Source organism: Megalobrama amblycephala, linkage group LG12 (assembly GCF_018812025.1).
Source record: "Megalobrama amblycephala isolate DHTTF-2021 linkage group LG12, ASM1881202v1, whole genome shotgun sequence".
Taxonomy (NCBI): Eukaryota; Metazoa; Chordata; class Actinopteri; order Cypriniformes; family Xenocyprididae; genus Megalobrama; species Megalobrama amblycephala.
Genome location: NC_063055.1, coordinates 18684498 through 18707079, shown reverse-complemented (window position 1 = coordinate 18707079; position 22582 = coordinate 18684498). Strand labels below are relative to the sequence as shown.

Here is a 22582-nt window from a genome sequence, read left to right as displayed (position 1 = left end):
TTACGTAAATCACACCAAGATATGTGTCTGCATCAGGTCAGTAACTAGTTGGCATGTCTCTTTTTCCTATGTAGAGTAGCGTATCAAAATTAATGAAGGTATAAATCCTTTAGTTTAAATGTGCTCATGAGAATAGCCTTTATATACAGTAGTTTCGTTGTGTTTGTTTTATGTTTGCTCTGAGAATAGACATGACTTTTTTTTTTTTTCGGTGACACTTTATATTAGGATCTTTTAACTAGTTGCTTTTTAGCATGCATATTACTAGAATATTGGCTGTTTATTAGTAATTATTAAGCACATATTAATGCCTTATTCTGCATGACCTTATTTTACAATCTTAATCCTACCTAGGGTTGGGAACCGAGAACAGGTAGTGTTTTTTTAAAAGAACCGGAACCGTGCAAGATTTCTAAGTTTCGGTTCAGAAAATGGTTCTGGTGTGATGGGTGGGCGAAGTGCGGGGAGCGCATCCTTTAATAGAGACGCCTCACCTCATGAATATTATACCAATGCAACAAATATACTGAAAAGCCTTCACGCTACTCATATAGGCCTACGTCAGATTTCAATGCAGAGAGAGAGAGAGTCGAGAGGTGCCCAAAGCTGCATGATTAATCTTTAAAAGGTTGCATTCTCGATTTCATCACCCACGTGATCTGTTTCCTAAATGACAACGATTTGCCCATATATATTAAACATTTGACAAAAAATAAAATCACGAAGTGATCAACATTCAAGTCTGCGTTCACGCTGCCGTTGATCTGAAGAGAGTTGTCATGTGTAGATATAAACAGCTTCACAAACAATCTTTTCAAATGCACAGTATCATTATTTCTGTGTGACAAATATTCCAGTTATAACAGAAGTATACAAAAGTTTATTATTCAGATAGAAACGATGATGTTTTTGTAGGCTATAATAAATTATCTTCTGTTCTGAAAGTGACGACTGTATCGATTGCATTGTTACGCCACTAGGAGGCAACACATTTACTATTAAAAATGTGTCTATCAATGAATCATTCTTTCAGTAACAAGTCTTTATGAATCCAACTTACAAAAATATTAGGTTTCACCTGTCTGGATCTTACATGTGTGTTCAAGCATCTTATCTAATTTGTAGTAACACTTTACAATAACGTTCCTTTATGAACTAACCATGAGTAATGCATTTGTTACTGAATTTGTTAATCTTTGTTAATGTTAGTTAATTGAAATCCAGCTGTTCATAGTTTGTTCATGTTACTTTACAGTGCATTAACTAATGTTAACAAATACAACTCTTGATTTTAATAATGTATTAGTAAATGTTGAAATTAACATAAACAAAGATTAATAAATGCTGTAGAAATGCAGTTCACTATTAGTTCATTAATGTAGTTAAATTATGTTAACTAATGAACCTTACTGTAAAGTGTTAGTGAATTTGTTGAGATTAAAAGTCTGTTAAATTCATTTTACAAGAATAATAAACACAAAAAGGACAGTTTGAGTCAAGTATTGTGAATTTTTCCCTGACAACAATTTTTTATTAGTTGTTTAATTATTTTAATGGAACCGGAACCAGAAACGGAATCATTAGGCAGAACCGGAATCGGAAACCAGAAAATTTTTCACGATTCCCAACCCTAATCCTACCCAATACCTAAACTTAACAACTAACTTATTAACTATTAATATGCATTAAATTAGGAGTTTATTGAGGGAAAAGTCATAGTTAATAGTGAATACATGTTCCCTACACTAAAGTATTAACTTGTTTTCCTCATTGGAATTCCTATACAACTTGCAACATTCTAAAACAACATTCAGAGGTAATAAATACTACATTAAGGCAATTCTAAGATGGCATTCTATGCATTTGTCATGTGTACTAAAGTCTGTCAATCATCATCAGAGCGCCACCCTCAGGCTGAATAACACAAGGACACTAGAACTCTGCCAAAAGTGTGTCTGATGTGTTTAGCGATTAGAATATAGAAAGCTTACAAAAAGTTTATAATAAATTAGCGTTAAGACCAAGGAGCCGCTACTAATTAAACCATATTGCTGATGAAAATGATACGAAAAAAAAAAAATAAAAGAGCCACTTGTCATTGATAATGCATCAATGTTTTTGAAAAAGAATCATTGCTTTTTGAGCTGCATGTGCTGAAGCTGAAGAGCTGAATGAACACTGGGAAACTAAAGCGCTTGTTAGCAGGCCAATTAACTCAACCAAACACATCCTATATGAGATTAATCATATTTTTATACAACATAAACATAATATTACAACTTACATCTGTACAAAATGACGCAAATGCACAAGTGAACTAAGTTACGTGCTACTCAGAATGTGTAACTCCTGTTGTGGATGCGCTCTTCATGAAACAATGCAATGAAAGACGGCAACTAAACCCAAACTATTCACAATGTTTTATTACTATAGCGTTTTCTTTATAATGTTATGTATTTGACAGTCCCAATCATTAGTTATTAATGAAATGCATTGCTGTTTGAGCTGCATGTGCTGAAGCTGAAGAGCTAGATGATCACCGGCGTTAATTCTTAACCAAGCACATCATATATGCGATAAATCATTATATATATATATATATATATATATATATATATATATATATATATATATATATATATATATATATATACACACACACACACAAAAAACATGATTTTCAACTTATAATTGCACAAAACAAAAGGCTGGGTTTGCAAATGCACAAGCGAACTTAGTCATTAAGGTGTAACTCCGTTGTGAATCCCACAATGCTCTAAAACATGGGAGTACAAAGAATTCACAACATTCTTTTTCACTTGCACTGTACGTGTTGCACTTATCTGTATTTTCCCTTGCAAAGTGATTCCAATCATATTTCAAGCAATTCAAAACCGTCATGGCAACCAGTGTGCATCTGTATCAGCTTAAGGAAATAATCGATTATTTATCTGCTTTAATGTATTTATAAATTTATAAATAATGATAATATTAAAAATGAACATATTGACAGATACCGATATGGCGGCCGATATATTGTGCATTCCTAAGAAAAAAAAATCATTGTTCTTGAACAAAATCATTTAAATATTAAAGCTGCAAACAGCGATGAAAGAGCCGTCGCACCCATGTCACCGCCAACCGGTGACTTTAGGAAAACAAAGCGCGGTGGGCAATATGCATTTAAGTATATAAATATAGGAGGACTACATCAGTCATTTGTATTTCCCACGCTACCAGCTAGTGGCACATGACTATAACTAAATTGTTACTAGTAGTGCATCACAGTGTTAAACACATCACTTCCTGTTGCCAGTGGGTGGCGCTATAACTATAACTGAATATTGTCATGTAGATGTGTTCAAGGCAGGACTCTTGTGAAGTTTGGGGCAGATTGGACATTGTATGCCTGTGTTAGAACAACTTCCTGTTTCATGGCGTTAATCGCAAACATTAGCACTTAGCCAAGTGTTGCATGATTTGACGTGTTTCTGGCATGTTTGGTACTTCATGGCATATTTAAATGTGTTTCAGGGAGTGAATAAAGTGTAAAGCATGCCATTTCCTGTTGCCAACAGGTGGTGCTATGACTAACTGAATATTGGCATGTAGATGTATTCTGGCCAGGACTCAAATAAAACATGTGAAGTTCGGGGCAGATTGGACATTGTATGCCTGAGTTACAACAACTTCCTGTTTCATGGCGAAACATCGAACTTTGTCAGGCCGCCACGGACACACCATTCAACGAAAATTCAAGATCTTCGCAATTTCACGTTGCAAAGGCCTTTAGATTATACTGACCAAATATGATGTTTATCTGATAAAATCTCTAGGAGGAGTTTGTTAAAATACAACGTCTGGAAAGGGCAAAAACTGCAAACATTTTGCAGAGAAAATTCAAAATATCTTACTTGCTGTTGGGTTTTCAGATTTTACACCCAGGGACTTTTTTTGTAGGTATTGGGCTGTTACATGCGTCTACTGAATTTCATACTTCTACGTGAAACGTAGCGCAAAATTTTGTAGGTGGTGCTATCAATCCATTTTTCCACACCTAATTCTGAAACCCATATCAGACGTAATTTTTCACCACTTCTGACACGTGTGCAAAGTTTCATGAGTTTTGGAGCACGTTTAGGCCCTCAAAAGTGCTATATATTTCGGAGAAGAAGAAGAATTGACCGAGCAATTACAATAGGGTCCTCAGACCATCGCTGCTCGGGCCCTAATTAGAATGAATAAATTCATAAATACATAAATTAAGGAATGAACGAGTAAATAAAATAATATTTACTCATTTAAATGAATGAATAAATAGGGTTCTTACATTTAAATGTATAAAAATTAAGTATAAATAGAAGAACGTTCTGCAAATAAATGTGAAGATCTATATATAAATCAGATTCAGACTCTACATTACATCAAATATTAAAACATAAAATAACACTTGTTGGCATGGACGCAAGGGCAAGTTCTGGTGATTGTAAACAACAAATCTGATTTGCCTCAGGGGACTTTATCATTAATGAAGTGTTATTAAGTTACAGTTCCTGTAAGCCAGAGCAGTGTAAGGCAGGTGGCCCGATGGATCAGATATGTGCCGGTGCCAGAGAAACACAGAGTCGTTAACAGAGTGACGTGGAAGTAGCTCGTCTGAAGTAGGTCAGCGGAGCGGACGTTTAGCACACCAACAGTCTACATTACAGTCCAAACACGTACAAGAGAGAAGATTAGACCTTTGCTCTTTACTCAAGCTTTCTGTCCTTTTTCCTTAAATACAATCCCTCATGAAGACGTTTCAAGGTCCATTAACGAAGCTCTTGTTATTAAACCACGAGTAAATGACACATTTCTGATCGCACCAGATCTGAATAACCAGCTGTCAAATAAAGACACAGCACCCACATTTAGACATTATTATGTGTATCACTGAGTGCATGTGTATGAAATGAGGCCAAGGGCACAGCGTGTGATCTAATGCTCATGTAAATGTTTGTGGAGTTGCTAGGCTGAGTGTTGCAGGTCTTATCAGGCAGAGTTACATCTAGTTAATTTGACACAGGGAAATCCTAACTGTCAACATTCTATGAAAACAAACAGAAAGCCCATTATGACCTTTTTTAACTTACTTGTATGTGCACAAATGGCTCCATCCAGTGGGCATGCTGTTTATTCAATAAACACAGTAGTGACTAAATACACAAACACACAACATGGGTCCTGACCTTTCTTTGCCGTCTCCATCTCCTCTTCTGTCCAGCGAGAGCTTTCATTCATCTCCAGGTTTGCTAAAATACAAATAAGAGAATGACACATAACGTGAGTTAATACCAAAGTGTATATAAGGCATGTAAGCAACCATCTTGGTAACAACCCGAGCAGCTATTTTCTAAGTGCAGCTACTATCTAATTTAATGGGTAGAGATTAAAAACTACAAAACTATATACTTCAATCAACATTAAAATGTAACAAATCTAAAAAAATAAAATCAAGATTGGGGAATTCCTATTGATACTTAAAATGACTAAAAGCATGAATATTCAAAAGGCAGAAACTCAAGGTGAACCGACCTATGAAAATACTCAAGCTCTTGTGATGGACATTAGCAAAGGCCAACAGTTGTAACAGGCCCTGTTTAGACCCTCGCTCTGAAGTATAGGGCACCTTTTTAACATTTTTAAATGAAGTACCATCAGCGAAAGTTCAACACTGAGCTCTAAACATCATGAAAAAAGTGCATTTTTAAAATTGAAATGCCTTCTCATCTTAAAACCAGGGAGCTTTGAGACAATCAGGGGACAGATGGTTTCTACTCAACCATCTAAGAATTTATACAGCATTTTATTATTAGGATCATTATTGTTCTGTTAATATTGCTGTTTAAATGTCCTCACATTTTGAGGAAAATAGAAAAGTGAAGTTATAAAACTGAAATGGGACCATGTTATACAATACAAGGTAGGGCACGGTTAATTTGCAGAGCAAAACAATTAACTCATTTGAACATGTGACCTCAGAGACCCACTGAAAAAGTCAACGGTATGTGAGAGTGTGTGCTAACCTAGCTCACTGCTGAGAGGTGAAGTGTTCTCTTCCTGCTCGTTGGTCATAGAGCGAGTGACTCGTCCTTTCCGGTGTCCGCGGCTGTTTGCGGTTCGACGGCCTTTAACGGCTACAGGAGGCTCTTTCTCCTCCCCATCCTCACCAGAGGTGTCATCTCTGCAAGAACAGGAAAACAAATCCTTAACAAACATACATTTTATAATCTGCTTGCTTTAATTTATTAATCTTTTTTCTGCTTGCTGAAAATTTATTATTTAAATATAAATATATTATATACAACAAATAAAAATAAATTATATATATATATATATATATATATATATATATATATATATATATATATATATATATATACACATATACATATACATACAGGGCTCAACATTAAGCCTTGTTATGTGCTCAGTCATTCACTTGTCCAAGTAAAAAATGATTTTTTTGTTATGTGGTATAAATCTCATTTATTCTGAAGCAATATTATCATCAGTGTTCTATCAGCTCTTACTTAAATTAGCATATTTGCCCACTTACATTGATTACATTGATTTCATTACAAAGACTGAACTATGTAGTGCTGAATTGTGGAGTTAAGCCCTATTCAGATGGTAATGGTTTCTCATGTGGACACTTGTAAAAATAAATTTGCATCACACCTCAGTGATAAAACTTATGCATTCAGATGGCGGAGGAGCGAGTATTGCCGGAGCGCGCGTGCGCTGCTCACACGGTCAGAATAATGAGAATATATTCTTATTTAATATAGTAATAATATTATCCAATTTATTATTTGATTATTTAAATCTCCTGTTTAAAAATAGGAAGATAGACGCACTATATGCAGCCTCTTATTTACAGTACATAAGGTACGCTAAATGAAGCTGCATGGTTTATATTTTTAATGTAATTTTATTGGTATTGCACACCTGTTGTTGCCAGAATAACTGTCCATTTGTGCTTTATTTCTCTTTTCCCTTTTTGTTCTTAACATCTTCACACCACTGTGGTGGAGTGGTGATGAAATAGGCCTACTATTGTTCTTGTAAATACTTTTCAACATTTCCGAAATAAATGTATCCACAGTGACCAAACAGGATTTAAACCGTGCATTTTGTATTGATTTCTTCTTGTAAACACAGATATGTGGATTCGGACGGCAGTTAAATTACCACACGACTTTGGTGTTTGTCAAAAAACAGTAGGTAATTCGGCCGGGAATTTTTGCCCAGGTGGTCGGACAAAAACACTGACATTGTGGATTAGGACGGCAATAAAAATCACAGACTACCCCTGTAAATGGTGAAAATACCTTACGTACCCCTGAGAAACAATTACCGTCCAAATAGGGATTTAGACCGTTAAACAGTTTTTCACCAATTCTGTGTTCAGGATTTTTTGGGCAAGGCTAAAGCCCGATGATGAACTGGAGCATGGCCCCGCCCCTAATACTATAATAACTACAGCGTATTAGCATCAATGGCTCACCTGCTCAATTGCAAGTTACTGTCAGTACCGTTAGTTACTACAGCGAATACTGCTTATTTTTTTCAAGATTTTGATAACTTTCATTTACTTAGCATTTTTTATTTTTTTTTATCATTTTGCTGGGTGATTAATTTAATTGCTGTTATAGTGCAACTGCACCTCCGGTGACCGATTCCTGGCTCCTTTGCCAATCCCATTCCTATCTCTCTCTCTCTACTCAGTGCTTTCCTTTATGATCTCTACACATTCCTATTAATAAAGCCATAAAAATTTCAAAAATATAATTTCAAAAAATAAAAAATAGGCTACTTGTCAGGCAAGTAAAATTCTTTTTCACAAGTACATTTATATACATATAAATAAATAATTAGCAGTTATGATTATCAGTCTAAATTCTGAGCATCCCTAATAGGAAAATGACATGCATACATACACAGAAAAAAAAAACCCACATATGTACACACTATGCAAATTTTGGCTCACTAGCAAGTGCAGACCCTCATTTATCTTACATGCACATTATCCATCTTGCAGACACAGTACTAAATATAGGAGCAGCAGCTGTGCCCGCAGGTTGAGAATCATGAGGGAAAAGTCAGAGAAATGCACAGACTCGGCTTAATGTACTCCTTTAATGTATAGCTGGCGTGCTGGGGCGCATACTGAAGGCTGTGTATTCGGGCCAGTGCTAATGTGCTCTAATCACACCCTACAGTACTGCTGACTTCACAGGTTTAGTTTAGAATAATACACTGTTACCTGTACTTCCCTGGAGTATTTTAATATAGTGTGCACCTGTGAGTGAACTCAGAAACTAACAGCTTACAAAATTAGGCTGAAATGATACAGAACCTGCATCTGTACATAGCCATTGTTCTGTGGAAACTAGAATGCTGTTTGGAATAGGAATACCAAAAGTACCAGTCTATTACATCGTTACTATTAATAAAACAACCATGAATATTGAAAAAGACCAGGACAAGAAGCCTTGACAAGAAAAATTAAACCCACTCACTGGTCTTTTTTATTATTATTATTATTATTATTTATTACTCTAACATTTAATACATTTAAATGGATTTTAATACATATATTTTACTTTTGTTTTTTAACAAATTGCTGACAGTTTACTTGATTAATTACTTGAAAATCTTGAAGCAACGTTTACTTGAAATTAAATTAAATTAAATTAGGAAGATTTAAAAGTGGTATTGAAACTGAATCAAAAACATTTCACTGGTATTAACTACTGTATTTTGGAATCAAGACCACAGTTCTAACCTAGAGTCTGTAACACGCAAACGCCTCAAAAGAGCTCTGAATCAGAGGACTTTAGCACCGGCGTTGAATGGCAAGTCAGCAGAATGCTTTTTCCACCTGCGGGTTATATAACTGTGCCTTCTCTGTTTAAGCTGAATCACAGAGAAAAACAAGCTGTAAGGCCACAGGTTCAAAGGATTTGATGAAAGGAAACACAAGGAAAAAAAACAGCTGACGACCTGATGTGAGATAAGAAAAAAAGTGATTAAAAGAAAGAAAGACACTCACTTAATGCCATCCTCTTTTTCATCTCCCTCTGCTTTTTCCTCCTCACGCTCTGCCTCCTTCTCTTTCTCTTTTTCTTCTTTCTCCTCCTGGTTGTTGCGGTTCACCTGTTGCTGTGCCTGTTGGTTATTCTGTTAGCAAAGCCAAAACACAGCAAATAAAAAAAAAAACTCTCCCTTTTGTGGGCATAAATGAACATAAGCTCCTGATTAAATAGAAAATGTCCATTCAAGCTCAACTATCTATGATGCCCAAAAAGCTGTCTAGAACAAGGACGTTCTTTATTGGAAAAAAAAAAGAAAAAGAAAAAACACCCATAGGAAGAAGTGGCGCTCCTATCACCCAGGTCTCACTTCTAATGTATCCGTTTTTTTCCTTCACATAAGAATTCCATTTTGAGTTATGAGGCACCATAAACCATCTATTTTTGTCAGGAAAGAGAGAGTATGCTCCACTACGGCTTGTACGAAAGGAAAAAATGGACACAGAAAGATGAAGAGGGAGGGGACAGAGACAGAATCTGAGGGGACCGAGGACAGAGAGATCAATGAGTGAAAGAGTGCAGGAATCTCAATGTCTCCGTGCTCTGATCTTGCCTCATGGATTTTCAGCTTGACAAACAGCACCTCAAATAACCTTACGCACACACAAACACACACACAGGTAGCTGCAAATAGACATGAATATAATGTTTTTTCCAACATGATTTTGTTTTAACATGTATGTTTTTTAGGGCTGGGATAATAAATCGAAGCATCACGATTCGTGGATCGATTCTGCGATTTTTCCGAATGTATAGTGATTCTCTCTTGAATTGATTCTGAGCTTAGTTTTCAAACAGCAGATGGCGCTCTATGCTAGGTTTTAACCACATGCTCACAAAGAAGAGCGCTTGTGCATTCGGCTATACACTTGCACCTCAGAATGCTTTTATGATGTGAGATTAATGTGAACAGCCCACTGCAAACACCATTGTAATTCGCTTCAACCTTTTCTAACTTTAAGAATGATTATTTCATAGAAGGTTTAAGTGGTATATTTAAGGAATTGGAAGCAAGCAGAGAACAGCTGTTTCCATCTGCTCTGCTGTTAAAAACTAAGCTCAGAATCTATTCGAAAGAGAATCATGACGCATCCGGAAAATCTCGATTTAAGGGAATTTTTGTGTTTTTCTCCAGATTTTGACTATTTCATTACTTGATTTCACTGATCCTGTGGTGTGACAAATTTGTTTTTACAATATATTCCATGTATTCTCTGAATTAAATAAGTCATGAAAACAGCATGCACAATAATAGCACAATTCGAGAAACAGTTTAAAGCAGTTTTAGATGGAGTTTAGCTTGTCACACCACAGGACATTTCAAGTAGAGATGCACCGATATATCGGCCAATAATAAAAGCAAATTTTCACACTATCGGCCAACAGTTTAAAAACAGCGATAGTCAGGGCAGATATATCCTGTCAATCAAAAGAGGGCAGGAAAATGCACTGAATTTGTGCTTTGTGTAAAGAAAATGCCAAGAAACCAGATTGATGTTCAATATTAATAGTAATTGTATGAATTAATAACATTCAGAAAGTTAAGAAATATTAATTTAATCTTCAGAATTTAGTTAATGTGTTAATATTAATTTGAGTAATGTGTTTGATTATAACTGATACCAGTTACTCTGAAACAAGGAGAGAATAACGTTTTCATTTGCATTTCTTTTAAAATATAATAATTAAGAATATAATGATTAATTATTAATTATAATGCAATTATCATTCATTTAAGAATGTATAAAAAGGCAGAACACCCAAACTATCAGTATCATTATCGTATAGGCAGATATCATTCTGAATAATCGGCTATCGGTAGAGAAATTTAGTATCGGTGCATCTCCAATTTCAAGTCTTATTTATTTCCTTTTGTGGTCCTGATTAGCAACATCTTTAATGAACTCCAAGAGATTACCTGTATAAAAAATGGATTTTGTTTTGCATTCCATTTCACAGGACTCAATAATTAATAAGTTATTAATATTATATATTATTTCTCTTAAATACATTAATATAAATGTTTAAATATATTAATTTGTAGATTTTATAATTATTGACATCAAACTTCAAATTGATAAGAAGTTGATACATTTCCAGATTTCACCTGATGGGTATAGTCACACCACAATATATTTTTTACATTTTACTTATCTGAATAACTAATTTTGAGCAATATAAGAGAAAAAAAACTGAATGGGCGTTTTCAGTACGATTAGATGTCACGTCTGCTGCCCACATCCCTCATTACACTGCTGCATGCACAAACACTCAGTTATTCATGCACAGTTAAACACACATATACAGATGCACTCAGCCATACTGTAACTTGCTTTCTGTTTCCCAGTCTCCCTTTTGTTTATGCTCTCTCTCACCCATCAGGCTCATCTCGCTGTATCCCTCGCTTTCTGTGTTTGTGGCACTGGCTGAGAGCGTTTTAATTCGAGCCCATTAAGATCAGCCGATATTTAATGACCTGAGCAGAACCGCTACAGCAGCTGAAGACCAGTAAAACAAATGTGTTTGGGCTGTGGGCTCATTATTCTATCAGATTTTATTGAGCCAGCTATTATTGCAGGCAACACACACACAGAGCTCTCTTTCTAACAATTTCATCTGCTGCTCTCTCTCTTTAAACCAAAACACAAACATTCATACATTCACGACGCAACGGAGCAGTGACTCTCTCTCACACACGCATACAGAAATAATGAGTGTGTTTTAGATCAGGAGAGAATCACGGCAGACTCCAACAGGGCACAGAGCTGGATAATTACTTCACATGGTTTGAGCTCACTTTGAGGTGTGCGCCTGTGATCCTCATTAGAGTCATGCCGATTTATTTTTAATAACGCACACTCATTAAAAAGACACCAAAATCACACCACCACTATAAACACTATAATCATGAGGTAAATGCGAAGTGGACAGAACCACAAGCGAATAAACAATGTTTATATTATTTAATATAGCATAATGGCCTAGACAACATCCTTGAGGTTTTCAGTGTTTATTCTGCGTTCCATTAAATTTGGAAAGTCGTAATTCCAGCTTTTTCTACTTGAAAAGTGCAAGAGGACACCACTTGATGTGGGACTGTTAATTTGAACACCTTCACAGAAGTCCACAATTGATTTTGCAAAGATGTTGGTATTTGACGTCATGCAAAATGGCAGCGCTTTAATCACATCAATGTTTCAAAGTTGTAACATTACACAATAATAAACCTGTTTGCAATGTATAAAATAATAATCTTTTCTGTTGATAATCAACCTCAAAACAAATGCTAGCATTGGTGGTTTGCTTCTTTATACAACTTTGAATGAAACAGCATTAAATTGTCAAAGGGCAGGATGGGAGATGTAGTCTCAGGCTCACCTGGCTCCTGCCTCGGCGACGATAGTTCCTGCGAACGATGTTCTTGTAGTTCTCATTCTTCTTAGTCAAATAGTAGAACAGGACACACTCAGCCACAGTCTGTGGGCGAACACACACAACACTTCAAACCTTACTCGCTCTGCTCATACTCTCTGATCATATTCATGCAGTGCAGACAGCCTGCAGTGCAAACAGTGAGATGAAGAGGATGGTATTAATAAAGACGCAGGTGTACCTTTCTCTCCAGAAAGGAGGCTATCAGGCCAAAGTTTTTTGGGTGCTGGATAAACCTGCAGTGAGGGAGAGGAAGAGCTGTGATACAGAGCAAACACGACAACCCTCAAATGCTGTATTTAACCATTTAATTATTTCAATGACTTTCGTCAAGGTGATTTCTTTAGAGTGGCATGACACATACCCCTTTTCCACCAAGGCAGTTTGAGTGCTGGTTCGGAGCCAGAGCATAGTTTCAAATCAGTTCTTTGTCTTTCGACACACAAAGCACCAGCTCCGAACCAGGAAAAGTGGTTCGTAAGTAGCACCAAAACATTGCTGGGCTAGAAGTAAGAACCGCTTGCGTCAGGAGCTGGGGGCGGGGTTACCGTGACCAACAAGAAACTTGTGACCCCCATGTTTGAAATAGCAGCTAATCGAGCTAATAGCAGCTCGATTGTAATCTCCGTCTATATACAAATTACGGCGAGCCGTGTTTGGATGCCGATGTAGGTTCGCAAAGCCATGGGCAGTAACAGTAGTGAAACATCCGCGATTGTTGATAGAAGGCTTGTTCGAGATGCATCGGAGCAGCGCGGACCGATTCGGCGTGTGCCGCGGATCCGCGGGAGCGTTTGTAGAGCATACGACTCCTTGTGCTTTCGGATCGTTCTCGTGGAGCTTTGATGTCATGCGCCGATCGCTCTGCGAGAAGCCGATGCATCTCAAATATGCTGTGAAATATGAGACGTATACAGTGACGTAAGTGACCTGGCTCTGTGCTGCTCTCTAGCCCGTGGAAAGGCAAACTGGTTCTTAGAAGGCTCGTCAGTTGAACCAACTCCGAACTGGCACTAGCACTAGCTCTGAACTAGCACCCGGTTCGTGCTGGTGGAAAGGGGGTAACAAGGTTGATTTGCCTGGTAAGTTTCCTCATTCACTCAGTAAAAGTCATGCTTAAGAAACAGACTAGACAAGATCTCTCTCTCACTTCTTTCTGCTGCTGACCTCTGCATATTTGTTGCAGATTGGTAGTGATGCACTGACATTAATTTTTTTACAAAAACAAAAACTTTAGACTTTAGATTAGGTACACATATTCACCACTAAAGGTGGGGTAAGTCATTTTTCAAAAACACTGTTTGGAAGTTAGTCGGGCCGACATCAACAACAAACGTGTAACCAATCAGCATTAGGGGCATATGACGATCGAGGAGAGAGAACGAGCAAGAGGGAGATTTGAAGAAAAACAAAAAGAGAGATGCAGAAAGAGAGATGAGACAATTCAAAAGAGCTCAAAAGAATATCACTGGAATGAAGTTTTATGACTGGGCAAGCGCTTTAGGACCTGCGTTAATATTAGAAAAGCTTTCCAGCGCTGGAGAGAGCTAAGTGGGAAGGTCTGAAAAACAGATGTGGAGGCTGCTTTGATCCCGCTTCACATGTGAGTAACACTGGGTTTGAGTGAAATTGATTGTCTGGAGCTGCTGTGCTGTTGGCGACTAACAACAAACTCTTGTGTACTGTATGTTCATTTTTTGTGCGTGTTGTTCGTTCATCATCTGCGCTTTATTTTTCATGAAGCATTATTTTGTTGTGCGTCAGCTGTGATAAACAGACATACACTCTCGCATTGCATGTGTAACAGTGAACAGATGACGGCACACTGACAACAATTAGAGAATGCGGTGTTCAGCGTCATTGATAGTGCACCTGCCTCACCTGCCAGCAGCGAACGGGCTGGGGTTCAAGACCGACTCAGAGCAGGGTAGTTAGGACTGGAGGGTGAGTTTAGGAGGCGGAGCAATGAAGAGAGGGGTGGGTTTGTTTAGGTTGATTTCAAATATCAACAATGTCCAACAGCGGTTTTTTTTTGAAAAACGGCCTACCTTTAACTGGTTGCTTATTAGCATGTATTTTACTAGCATATCGGCTAGGGGTGTAATGGTACATGTATTCATCCTGAACCGAACAGTACGGTTCATTCAGTTAGACAACGAATACAATCAGTCACAGGCGATCTGCACTCCAATCCAGAAGGGGGCGCACGGGGTAATGGAACACTGTTTGCTAACCGCCACAACAAGAAAAAGCACAGAAGAAGAACAACAGATCTAGATATCTAGATATGTGTGTGTAATCTCTCAACCAGTGTTTCAACTGTGGAAAAAAGACGTCAATAAAACAGCTTGAGAAAAATATCGCACTTAGCATTACATTTACCAAAGGCAAGTCATATAGTGTCTACAGCATGTTAGTTCACTAGAGAAATGAACTCTAGAGGAGAGCATTTCACTAAATATATGCACTATATTAGCTAGCTTATACAGTCAAACCAAAACTTATTCAGACATTTTTGATATATTTTTACTAGTGGGTGCAGGACACTATAGTTCATTTATGTAAGTGAGGATAGCAAAATAAAGTAAACTGTGACATATTACCCAAAAATTCGTCATACAGTGGACTACCAGTATAATTGATAAAAAAAAATTGGAACCAAAAATTATTCAGACACCTTGACCTGACCAAGTTTTGACCAAGTGTTATCTGACATAATTAAGATTATTTTTTTCTGACACAGTTTCACTTGGAGATCTTATCATATATTAGTACTATTTTTTAAAACTATAGTGAATAAACTGTATTAATGAATTAAATGTTCAAGGTGTCTGAATAAATTTTGATTTGACTGTATATTTATTATATTTACTTTACATGTTAGTAATATCTTATTTTAGTAATATTACTTATTATTAATCATTTAATATACGTTTAAATAAATTTGCCATGAAAACAAGTTATGACAGTAACTGTGTAAATGATTATATTTCAAAAATGAATTGGAGTAGAAAAATAACTTTACAATTAGATTTAGAAGTTAATGCAAAACCTGCCTTATGTGCAATTTACATGTTTGTTTGACCTTTTTAGGTGCAGTCTGGAGCCCTGAATATTAATGCCTTATTTTCTATGACCACATTCTAGATCTCTTATAGTGCTTTTATAGCACTTCTTTGTCCTTTTTTAAGCTTTTTAAATTAAGGACAGCTCATGGTCACTCTGAAACTCTATTGCATGTTTATTTCAGTTGGCCTGTAGAAGACTGGAGACACGTATGCTCAAGTAGTTGTGCTTACTTTAGCATCAGCACAGAGCTTTAGATTTCAGTTGTTCACTTTTCACCTAGTGCTGCACAACTAACAAACATGACCACATGCACAAAAACTGCTGAGATCTTGAAAGCCAGGGGAGAGATGCTAAACCACATGCTGATACATTTTAGTACAGATTTCGTAACTCCACATTCCTTCATGCAAAATCAACATGCACATGAGTGCAGAACATACTTCTCACGAAAAGTGTCCTTCTCCTGTTCGCTCCACATGTTCATGACCTGTCTATCTTTGTAGACCTTCATGGGATCATCCATCAGCCCGTTCATGTTGATGAACTTTATCCTCTGCTGTTCGGCATCAAACAACATGGGAGGAATGACGGCTAACTGACGCATCTGCTTCTCTGAGTTCTGCAGAAAGAGAAAGAAAGGCAAACAAAAATAAATATGTAAAAAGAACCGAGAAACAGACATTTTAAAAGAATAGTCAGAAACATTCTGCAAAAATGAGTGGACACTGAATCTGTGTCTGAGTTTAGGAAGTGCATCAGCCACAAAACCCCTTGAGTTGTAAAGTCACTTTGATATTTGTGCACTTTCCAGACAGGCACACAAACATTTGATTTCCAAGAGTATGCTTATCTGTTGTGTGCAACAGCATTTCCTATAGAATCGTTTTTGCAGCGCCTGAGTGTATACAATACTGTTTAGGAAACATACATACACTACCGTTCAAAAGTTTGTTTTCGTTCAAAAGTTTATGTTTTTGAAAGAAGTCTCTTATGCTCACCAAGGATGATGATTCCTGAAAGTTCAAAAGAACAGCATTTATTTGAAATAGAAATCTTTACTGTCACTTTTGATCAATTAAATGCATCTTTGGTAAATAAAAGTTTTTTTTTTTTTTTTAAATTACTGTTTATAAACTTTTGAATGGTATAAGATTTGATATATTGATTATTATTTAAATACATTTTTTTTTAACAAAAACTGCAAAAAAATCATTCAATACAGAGTGTTTTATCTCATCAAATTCAGACTGCACGCTATCAAGTATAGTAAAATATATTCTACAGCTGTGGTGCTATAGATTTGACACTGAAAAGCAGTGCAGGAAACACTGTGTTTATTAAAGTTGCACTCTTACCTCTTGCTCTGAAATGCCATCGATGATCTCAGAAACCTCATGTTCGCTGCGGGCCGCAGAAGCCAGACCTCCACCTCGCTGAGCCACTCTACTGTAGAGAAAATACAGCCGTTAACACATTTCTATCAGCATGAGCTTATGAAAACACACATGACTCCAAACTCTCCGAAGCTCAAGATGGCATATGACCACTCACTTCTGCATGCGCTCCTGCATCTCTCTCTGTTTACGGATCTCAGGAAACTGCTTTTCATAGTACTCCCGCACTTTGCTCTCTTTGGCTCTGCGGCGTGGGTTATTCTCAATGCGCTCGACTTTCTTCTCCCAGGCCTCCATTAGCTGGTCGTAGCGCTGACAGAACTTCTGTTCCTGAGCGCACAAGTCAGAATGTAAATCAAAGTCTAGCTAGACTATACTGCAGTAGAGTCATCAAGAGAGGAAACATTAAAATGAAACTTATTGCTGACAAATAACAGGTCCAATATAGTTTTAACCACCCCATCCTTCAATAACTTCAATGACACGGTCACTTCAACCACCTTTATGGATAGCTATGTTGGTTGCCCTGGTAATGAATAAACAAATATGCCTAATATTCAGCTATAGGGAGCTCCAACAATGCCATCCTACTGTGTGTGTGTCTGTGTGTGTTTGAGTGCTATCGCTTACCCACTGCTTCCGAGCATGATTTCTTCTTTTGAAATACAGAATGAGCTTTTTCCTCATTGCCTGATTTCTGTAAAGGGGAAAAATAAAACATTAAACATAACAAAAACTGCCATTTCTAAACTTCAGCAGAAATGCGTCTCATCAATATTATATACCGAGCCCAAACTTTTACATTTAATGCCTATCTGTTTATTTGTGTGTTTGAGAAAGAGTTGGTTAGCTAGCAATGCAGGTCAGATTAGTAATCAGCCTTAATTCTCTCACTCCTTACCGATTAATTCCTGGTCGCCAACCTCTCACACGGCAGAGGTCACGATCATTAATCTAATCTCATCCAGCATTAATGAGTCCGACATGAGGGTGCGTGCGCGCCTGGTTTCAGATGTCTCTCAGACTGGCATCATGTGTATTTGACATGTACTACTGGTGCACTTAGTTCTCTTTAAACTGTTGTTTAATGCATGTACTTGTGCGAGTGAGATTAATTGTGTAGGTGCAGAGGCGGCACTGCATTACACAGCAGATGGCTGGAGGATTAGCTGCTGTATGTGATACACTGGAAACTAGAATGCAGCTCAACGCCTATGATCTACACTAGGGCTGCACGATATATCAAAATTATTAAAAATCGCAAAATGTACATATCGCGATATGCGTATCGCTACGGCTTGCAGTAACTGCATGATTTTAATTCTCCAGAAGATTACAAAAGTCCAAGTTTTAGGTCAATGTAGACAGCAGAGGGTAGACTGGACACATGACTGCTACATACGTGTGACATGGTTAATATTAATACGTGTGACATGGTTAATGCAATAAGTGAAGTACTCACGCGCACAGAAAGCTGCCTCTCGGACAGCGCGTGATCCCGAATTCAGTTCTCTTCCGCAGCTTATATGGCCAAATACACACAAATTTATGTCAAAATGCCCGTTTAGGTGAGTATTCAGATAAACAGAGTCAATTATGTCTTAAGTGGTCTGAACAGTTGAGAAAAAAAGCACGCGTGTAACAATATGTTGGATCCGTGCAGCTTTTAAAGTGACAGCACCTAATAAACCTGCTTCCAACTGTGTGCCTAATGTTAATCAAACAAAAGACAAATTGAAAATCACTCACTGCTCTTGACAGAATAACTTTTGTAACTTTAATAAGAATCAGTGTATATTTAGACATTTAAGACTAAGCAGTGTTATATTTTTACATTTCATTATTCAATTTATGTTGTTAAATAAATGTAATGTAGGCCTACCTGAAACCCTAAACCCCCTGGTTTACACTGATGTTAAAATGACACTTTTTGTAATGCTACAGTAAAACGCTGCTGTTTACTTTCAGAAGTTGTAGGCATGCTTTCTTCTCACAAAAAGAATGTGAAACATGCATGTTGGTTATATAATTTTTTTTTTAGTTCTTAAATATATTTAAATATCATTTAAATTTATGTTACACACTTAAAGCATTATCGTATTGCATACTGAATATCACATTATAGTTATTGCATAATGCATTTTTCTTCAATATCGTGCAGCCCTAATCTATACACATATCTTTTCTTACACAAATATTTCTCACTATTGCTATGAGAAATATTTCATACATTATTGTCGATAAAGGACGTCTGAGAACAAAACCTTCAACTGTGTGTGACCAAAGAACACCTGAAATATACATTCTCTCTCTTTCTCAAGCACACATTTGTCTGTCTGAATATTAAAAGGCCCAATAAGCCAAAATATTTCAGAAGGATCAAAGAAAGATTGGAAGTAGGGGATTTGTTAGCCACAATAAATAAGTGATGTGATATATATATATATATATATATATTATGAATGAAAAAGGAACTGCTGTGCGTTATTCTCCACATATAGCACGTTCAGAACCATAAATCCGTTTTGTCAGAAACCATCTTTTGTCACAGCAGAAACCGACAAGCACCCTTGTTGTTTGTGTACAGAAACTGATAAGTCCGTTTTAGCGAATCAGCGCACAGTATTCAGGTCAGGTGACAAGGCTTCTAGTCACTTCAAAAACATATGCTAGCTGAGGGAAGTTTCGTCAAAGAGGAAAAAAAGTGATCGAGGATTTATAATTTCGACTCCTGCAAGTCCTTTGTACACCATACACTTCTATCATGGTGAACCCTTGGTTGTCCTTTTGAGTTTGTGTGCGTGCGTGTCTGTGTGTGCCGATCTGTAAATTAGTGTGTGTGCGCGTGTGTTTGATTGTGTTTTAAATGCAATTACAAAGCAATTACTTGATTTTGTTTAACGGAACTGTGGAGTTGTCTGCTTTTGCCAAAAATGACTATTGGAGTTAACTGCTTTTGCTAAGAAACAAACTTTTAGTGTGTGTATATATATATATATATATACATATATATATATATATATATATATATATATATATATATATATATATATATATATATATATATATATATATATATATATATATATATATATATATATATATAAAAACACTTTCAATTAACTTTAATTTTGTAAGTTACCTGTATTTTTTAGAGTTATTATTACTTAATCAAAACAACCCAACTGCACTTTGATTGATATTACTTGGAATGCACAATAATAAAAAAAAAAAACGTTTTGTGAGAATTAATAAAAACGGAGTTATCTGTTTTTGCACACACACATATATATATACACATTTTTGAGCTCAGTGAAAAAACAGTTCAAAAATTTATTTGAGGGGAGGGTCTATGGGTGGGTAAATGTGTGGGTATTTTTCAGATGTTTCAATCTAATGAACAAAATAAGCTCACACAATTTACATATGAACGCGACCGGAGACGATGGAAAAACATACAGAAAGCATGTAGCTTTTGTTTCTGCTCTGACAGCCGCAAGACTATTAAATTAGACTATTGTTAGAAATAAAGAATGGTGAGAGAACACTGAGCTATGTTTTTCATCTTCAAACCAAACTTGGGTCTCTTCAGCCGACAAAGTTTAAATCCCATCTGACTAGCGCGCTTCCCATAATGTTTACGCATTAAGTCAGTAGTTGGAGAGTAGGAGGTCTTTTGTAGCTATTCAAACACATTCGACCACATGAGCATCTACACTACGAAACAATCCGGTCAAATGCGTTTCCGACTACCTCTGGAAGTGGTCAAAAGTGGACAAGCTCAAAAAGTTTTAGACCCCATTTACACCTGTATTTATTCCATTTGTGATCCGATCAACCAAAACGCATCTTAATACCAGGTGTAAACAGGGCCTCAGGAACTACAATATTAGAATATTATTTGGGCTTTACACCTGTGTGTAAACAATGCTAGTTTCATCCCTCAATCATAATAAACACTGCAGCAAATGAGATGGCATATAGGCATGTTTGTAATTGGTTAAGCTACCTATTTCTTTATCTCTCAGTGGACACAGTTGTTTGAGTTTTGAAGGAAAGAGAGAGAGAGACAGAGAGAGAGAGGCAAACTCACATCTTGATGTTCTCATGGTACTGTTTGGTATCAGACGGCTGGTTGTACAAAGGCTGTAGGGAGACAGATGAAAGCAGTAGAGTTCAGTTTCACACACAAACACACACAGCGGTCACATCAAGGCAGCCCAGCTCTGGGAGAACTTCTCTTTTTCTACCGTCCCATTTTTCAGTCAAGCCCAGAAACACAAAGACGATTGTCCTCTCCAACACCACATCTGAAACCGGTGTTCTAAAATCATCATCACACACTCGTTTGAGATGTCAAGTGAAGAGTTTTTCTGGCAGTAGGTCTCCTCTCTGTCACAGAAATCCAGATCATTTGATGAAATGGTTGGCACCAGAAAAGCTGCTCTATCAAGGCATTGGTGGTCACTTCCTGTTTGGTTTCTAATGTAATGGATGCTGAGTGGCATCGTGCCAAACGCTTCTGCACGAGGTCAACAGCCATGTTGTAAACAAATAGGCAGCAGTATATGTGGTCACACACAGAGACTCGCAGGCTGAAGGAGTTCATATTTCACACTCTGGAGGTCATGTTACAGCAGTCGGTTTTCATACACCTCAAATGTATAGGTCAAAAAAAAAAAAAAAATTTTTTTTTTTTTTTGAATGAATTAGGAAATCAGGTCATTGAAAAACTATGAAAGAAAAAAAACATGAAAATGGTCTTGATGTATCTTGACACAGAGCATGATGACAAACTGAAGACACTGTCAAAGTCAACTCTGACATAACTGGCTAATGTGACACCTGACCCCATCTCTCTCCTGACCCCAAACTATACTGTGCAAGTGCTATAAACAAATATATTGGGATCAGCTGACATCTTAAGCTATTTTTAATAGAGAAGATTGATGGGGGAAAAAAGAGGGACGATATGTGAAAAAAGGAAATGAGGAGAGAAATGTGGACTTACCAGCTCTACTCGAGGTCCAAGTCCCTCTAGGATCCGGTGAGCCTCCTCTGCCTTTTTCTGCTCAAAAAGCACACAAGGCGCACATGTCAGCAGCACATCACCACAGCAACACACCTTACACTCTCTCTAGCGCACACAGAAACAAGCGAGTGTATAAGGGATGCACTATTAATAGAGCTCGCAACAGAAGACACTCGTTGCCCTCTGCCATCTACCTCTCTCCCCTCTCTCTTTGTGAAAGAGAAAGAGAGAGAGGGTGGGGGGGGTTGAAGAGATGGCTGGGGAGGTAATCCAATTAGATGCAATAAAGAAAGAAGAATCTATTACATTCTGTGCTGTCCTGAGCAAATGCAGAGAGAAAGCAAGAGAGAAAGAGAAAGAGAAAACAAAAATGGAGACCTAATAGGGACATGGTGACAAAAGCAGCAGATTGCTGGCAGTTTTGTGTGGCCTGTGTCTCTTCCACACAAACATACAAAATGAAAGCCTTAAATTATCTAAACTACATTATCTTTCTCTCTTGCAAACAAAACTGAAAA

General features: G+C 37.1%; 1 protein-coding gene across 6 annotated transcripts in view; it reads right to left on the bottom strand.

Moving 5' to 3' along the window:
* Nucleotides 1-22582, bottom strand: part of ncor2 (nuclear receptor corepressor 2) — a 119820-nt gene that overhangs the window by 35650 nt on the left and 61588 nt on the right. For 3 of the 6 annotated variants that reach the window (XM_048209406.1, XM_048209409.1, XM_048209410.1), the window contains exons 7-18: nucleotides 22044-22100; nucleotides 21126-21178; nucleotides 17663-17729; nucleotides 17190-17362; nucleotides 16994-17084; nucleotides 16637-16651; nucleotides 16079-16257; nucleotides 12751-12805; nucleotides 12516-12614; nucleotides 9098-9225; nucleotides 6066-6223; nucleotides 5229-5291 (exon numbers count right to left, since the gene is read on the bottom strand). In XM_048209406.1, the coding sequence (XP_048065363.1) occupies nucleotides 5229-5291; nucleotides 6066-6223; nucleotides 9098-9225; nucleotides 12516-12614; nucleotides 12751-12805; nucleotides 16079-16257; nucleotides 16637-16651; nucleotides 16994-17084; nucleotides 17190-17362; nucleotides 17663-17729; nucleotides 21126-21178; nucleotides 22044-22100 (1138 nt within the window). The remainder of the gene's footprint in view (nucleotides 1-5228; nucleotides 5292-6065; nucleotides 6224-9097; nucleotides 9226-12515; nucleotides 12615-12750; nucleotides 12806-16078; nucleotides 16258-16636; nucleotides 16652-16993; nucleotides 17085-17189; nucleotides 17363-17662; nucleotides 17730-21125; nucleotides 21179-22043; nucleotides 22101-22582) is intronic. The other 3 variants (XM_048209408.1, XM_048209412.1, XM_048209411.1) reach the window with 1 other exon arrangement.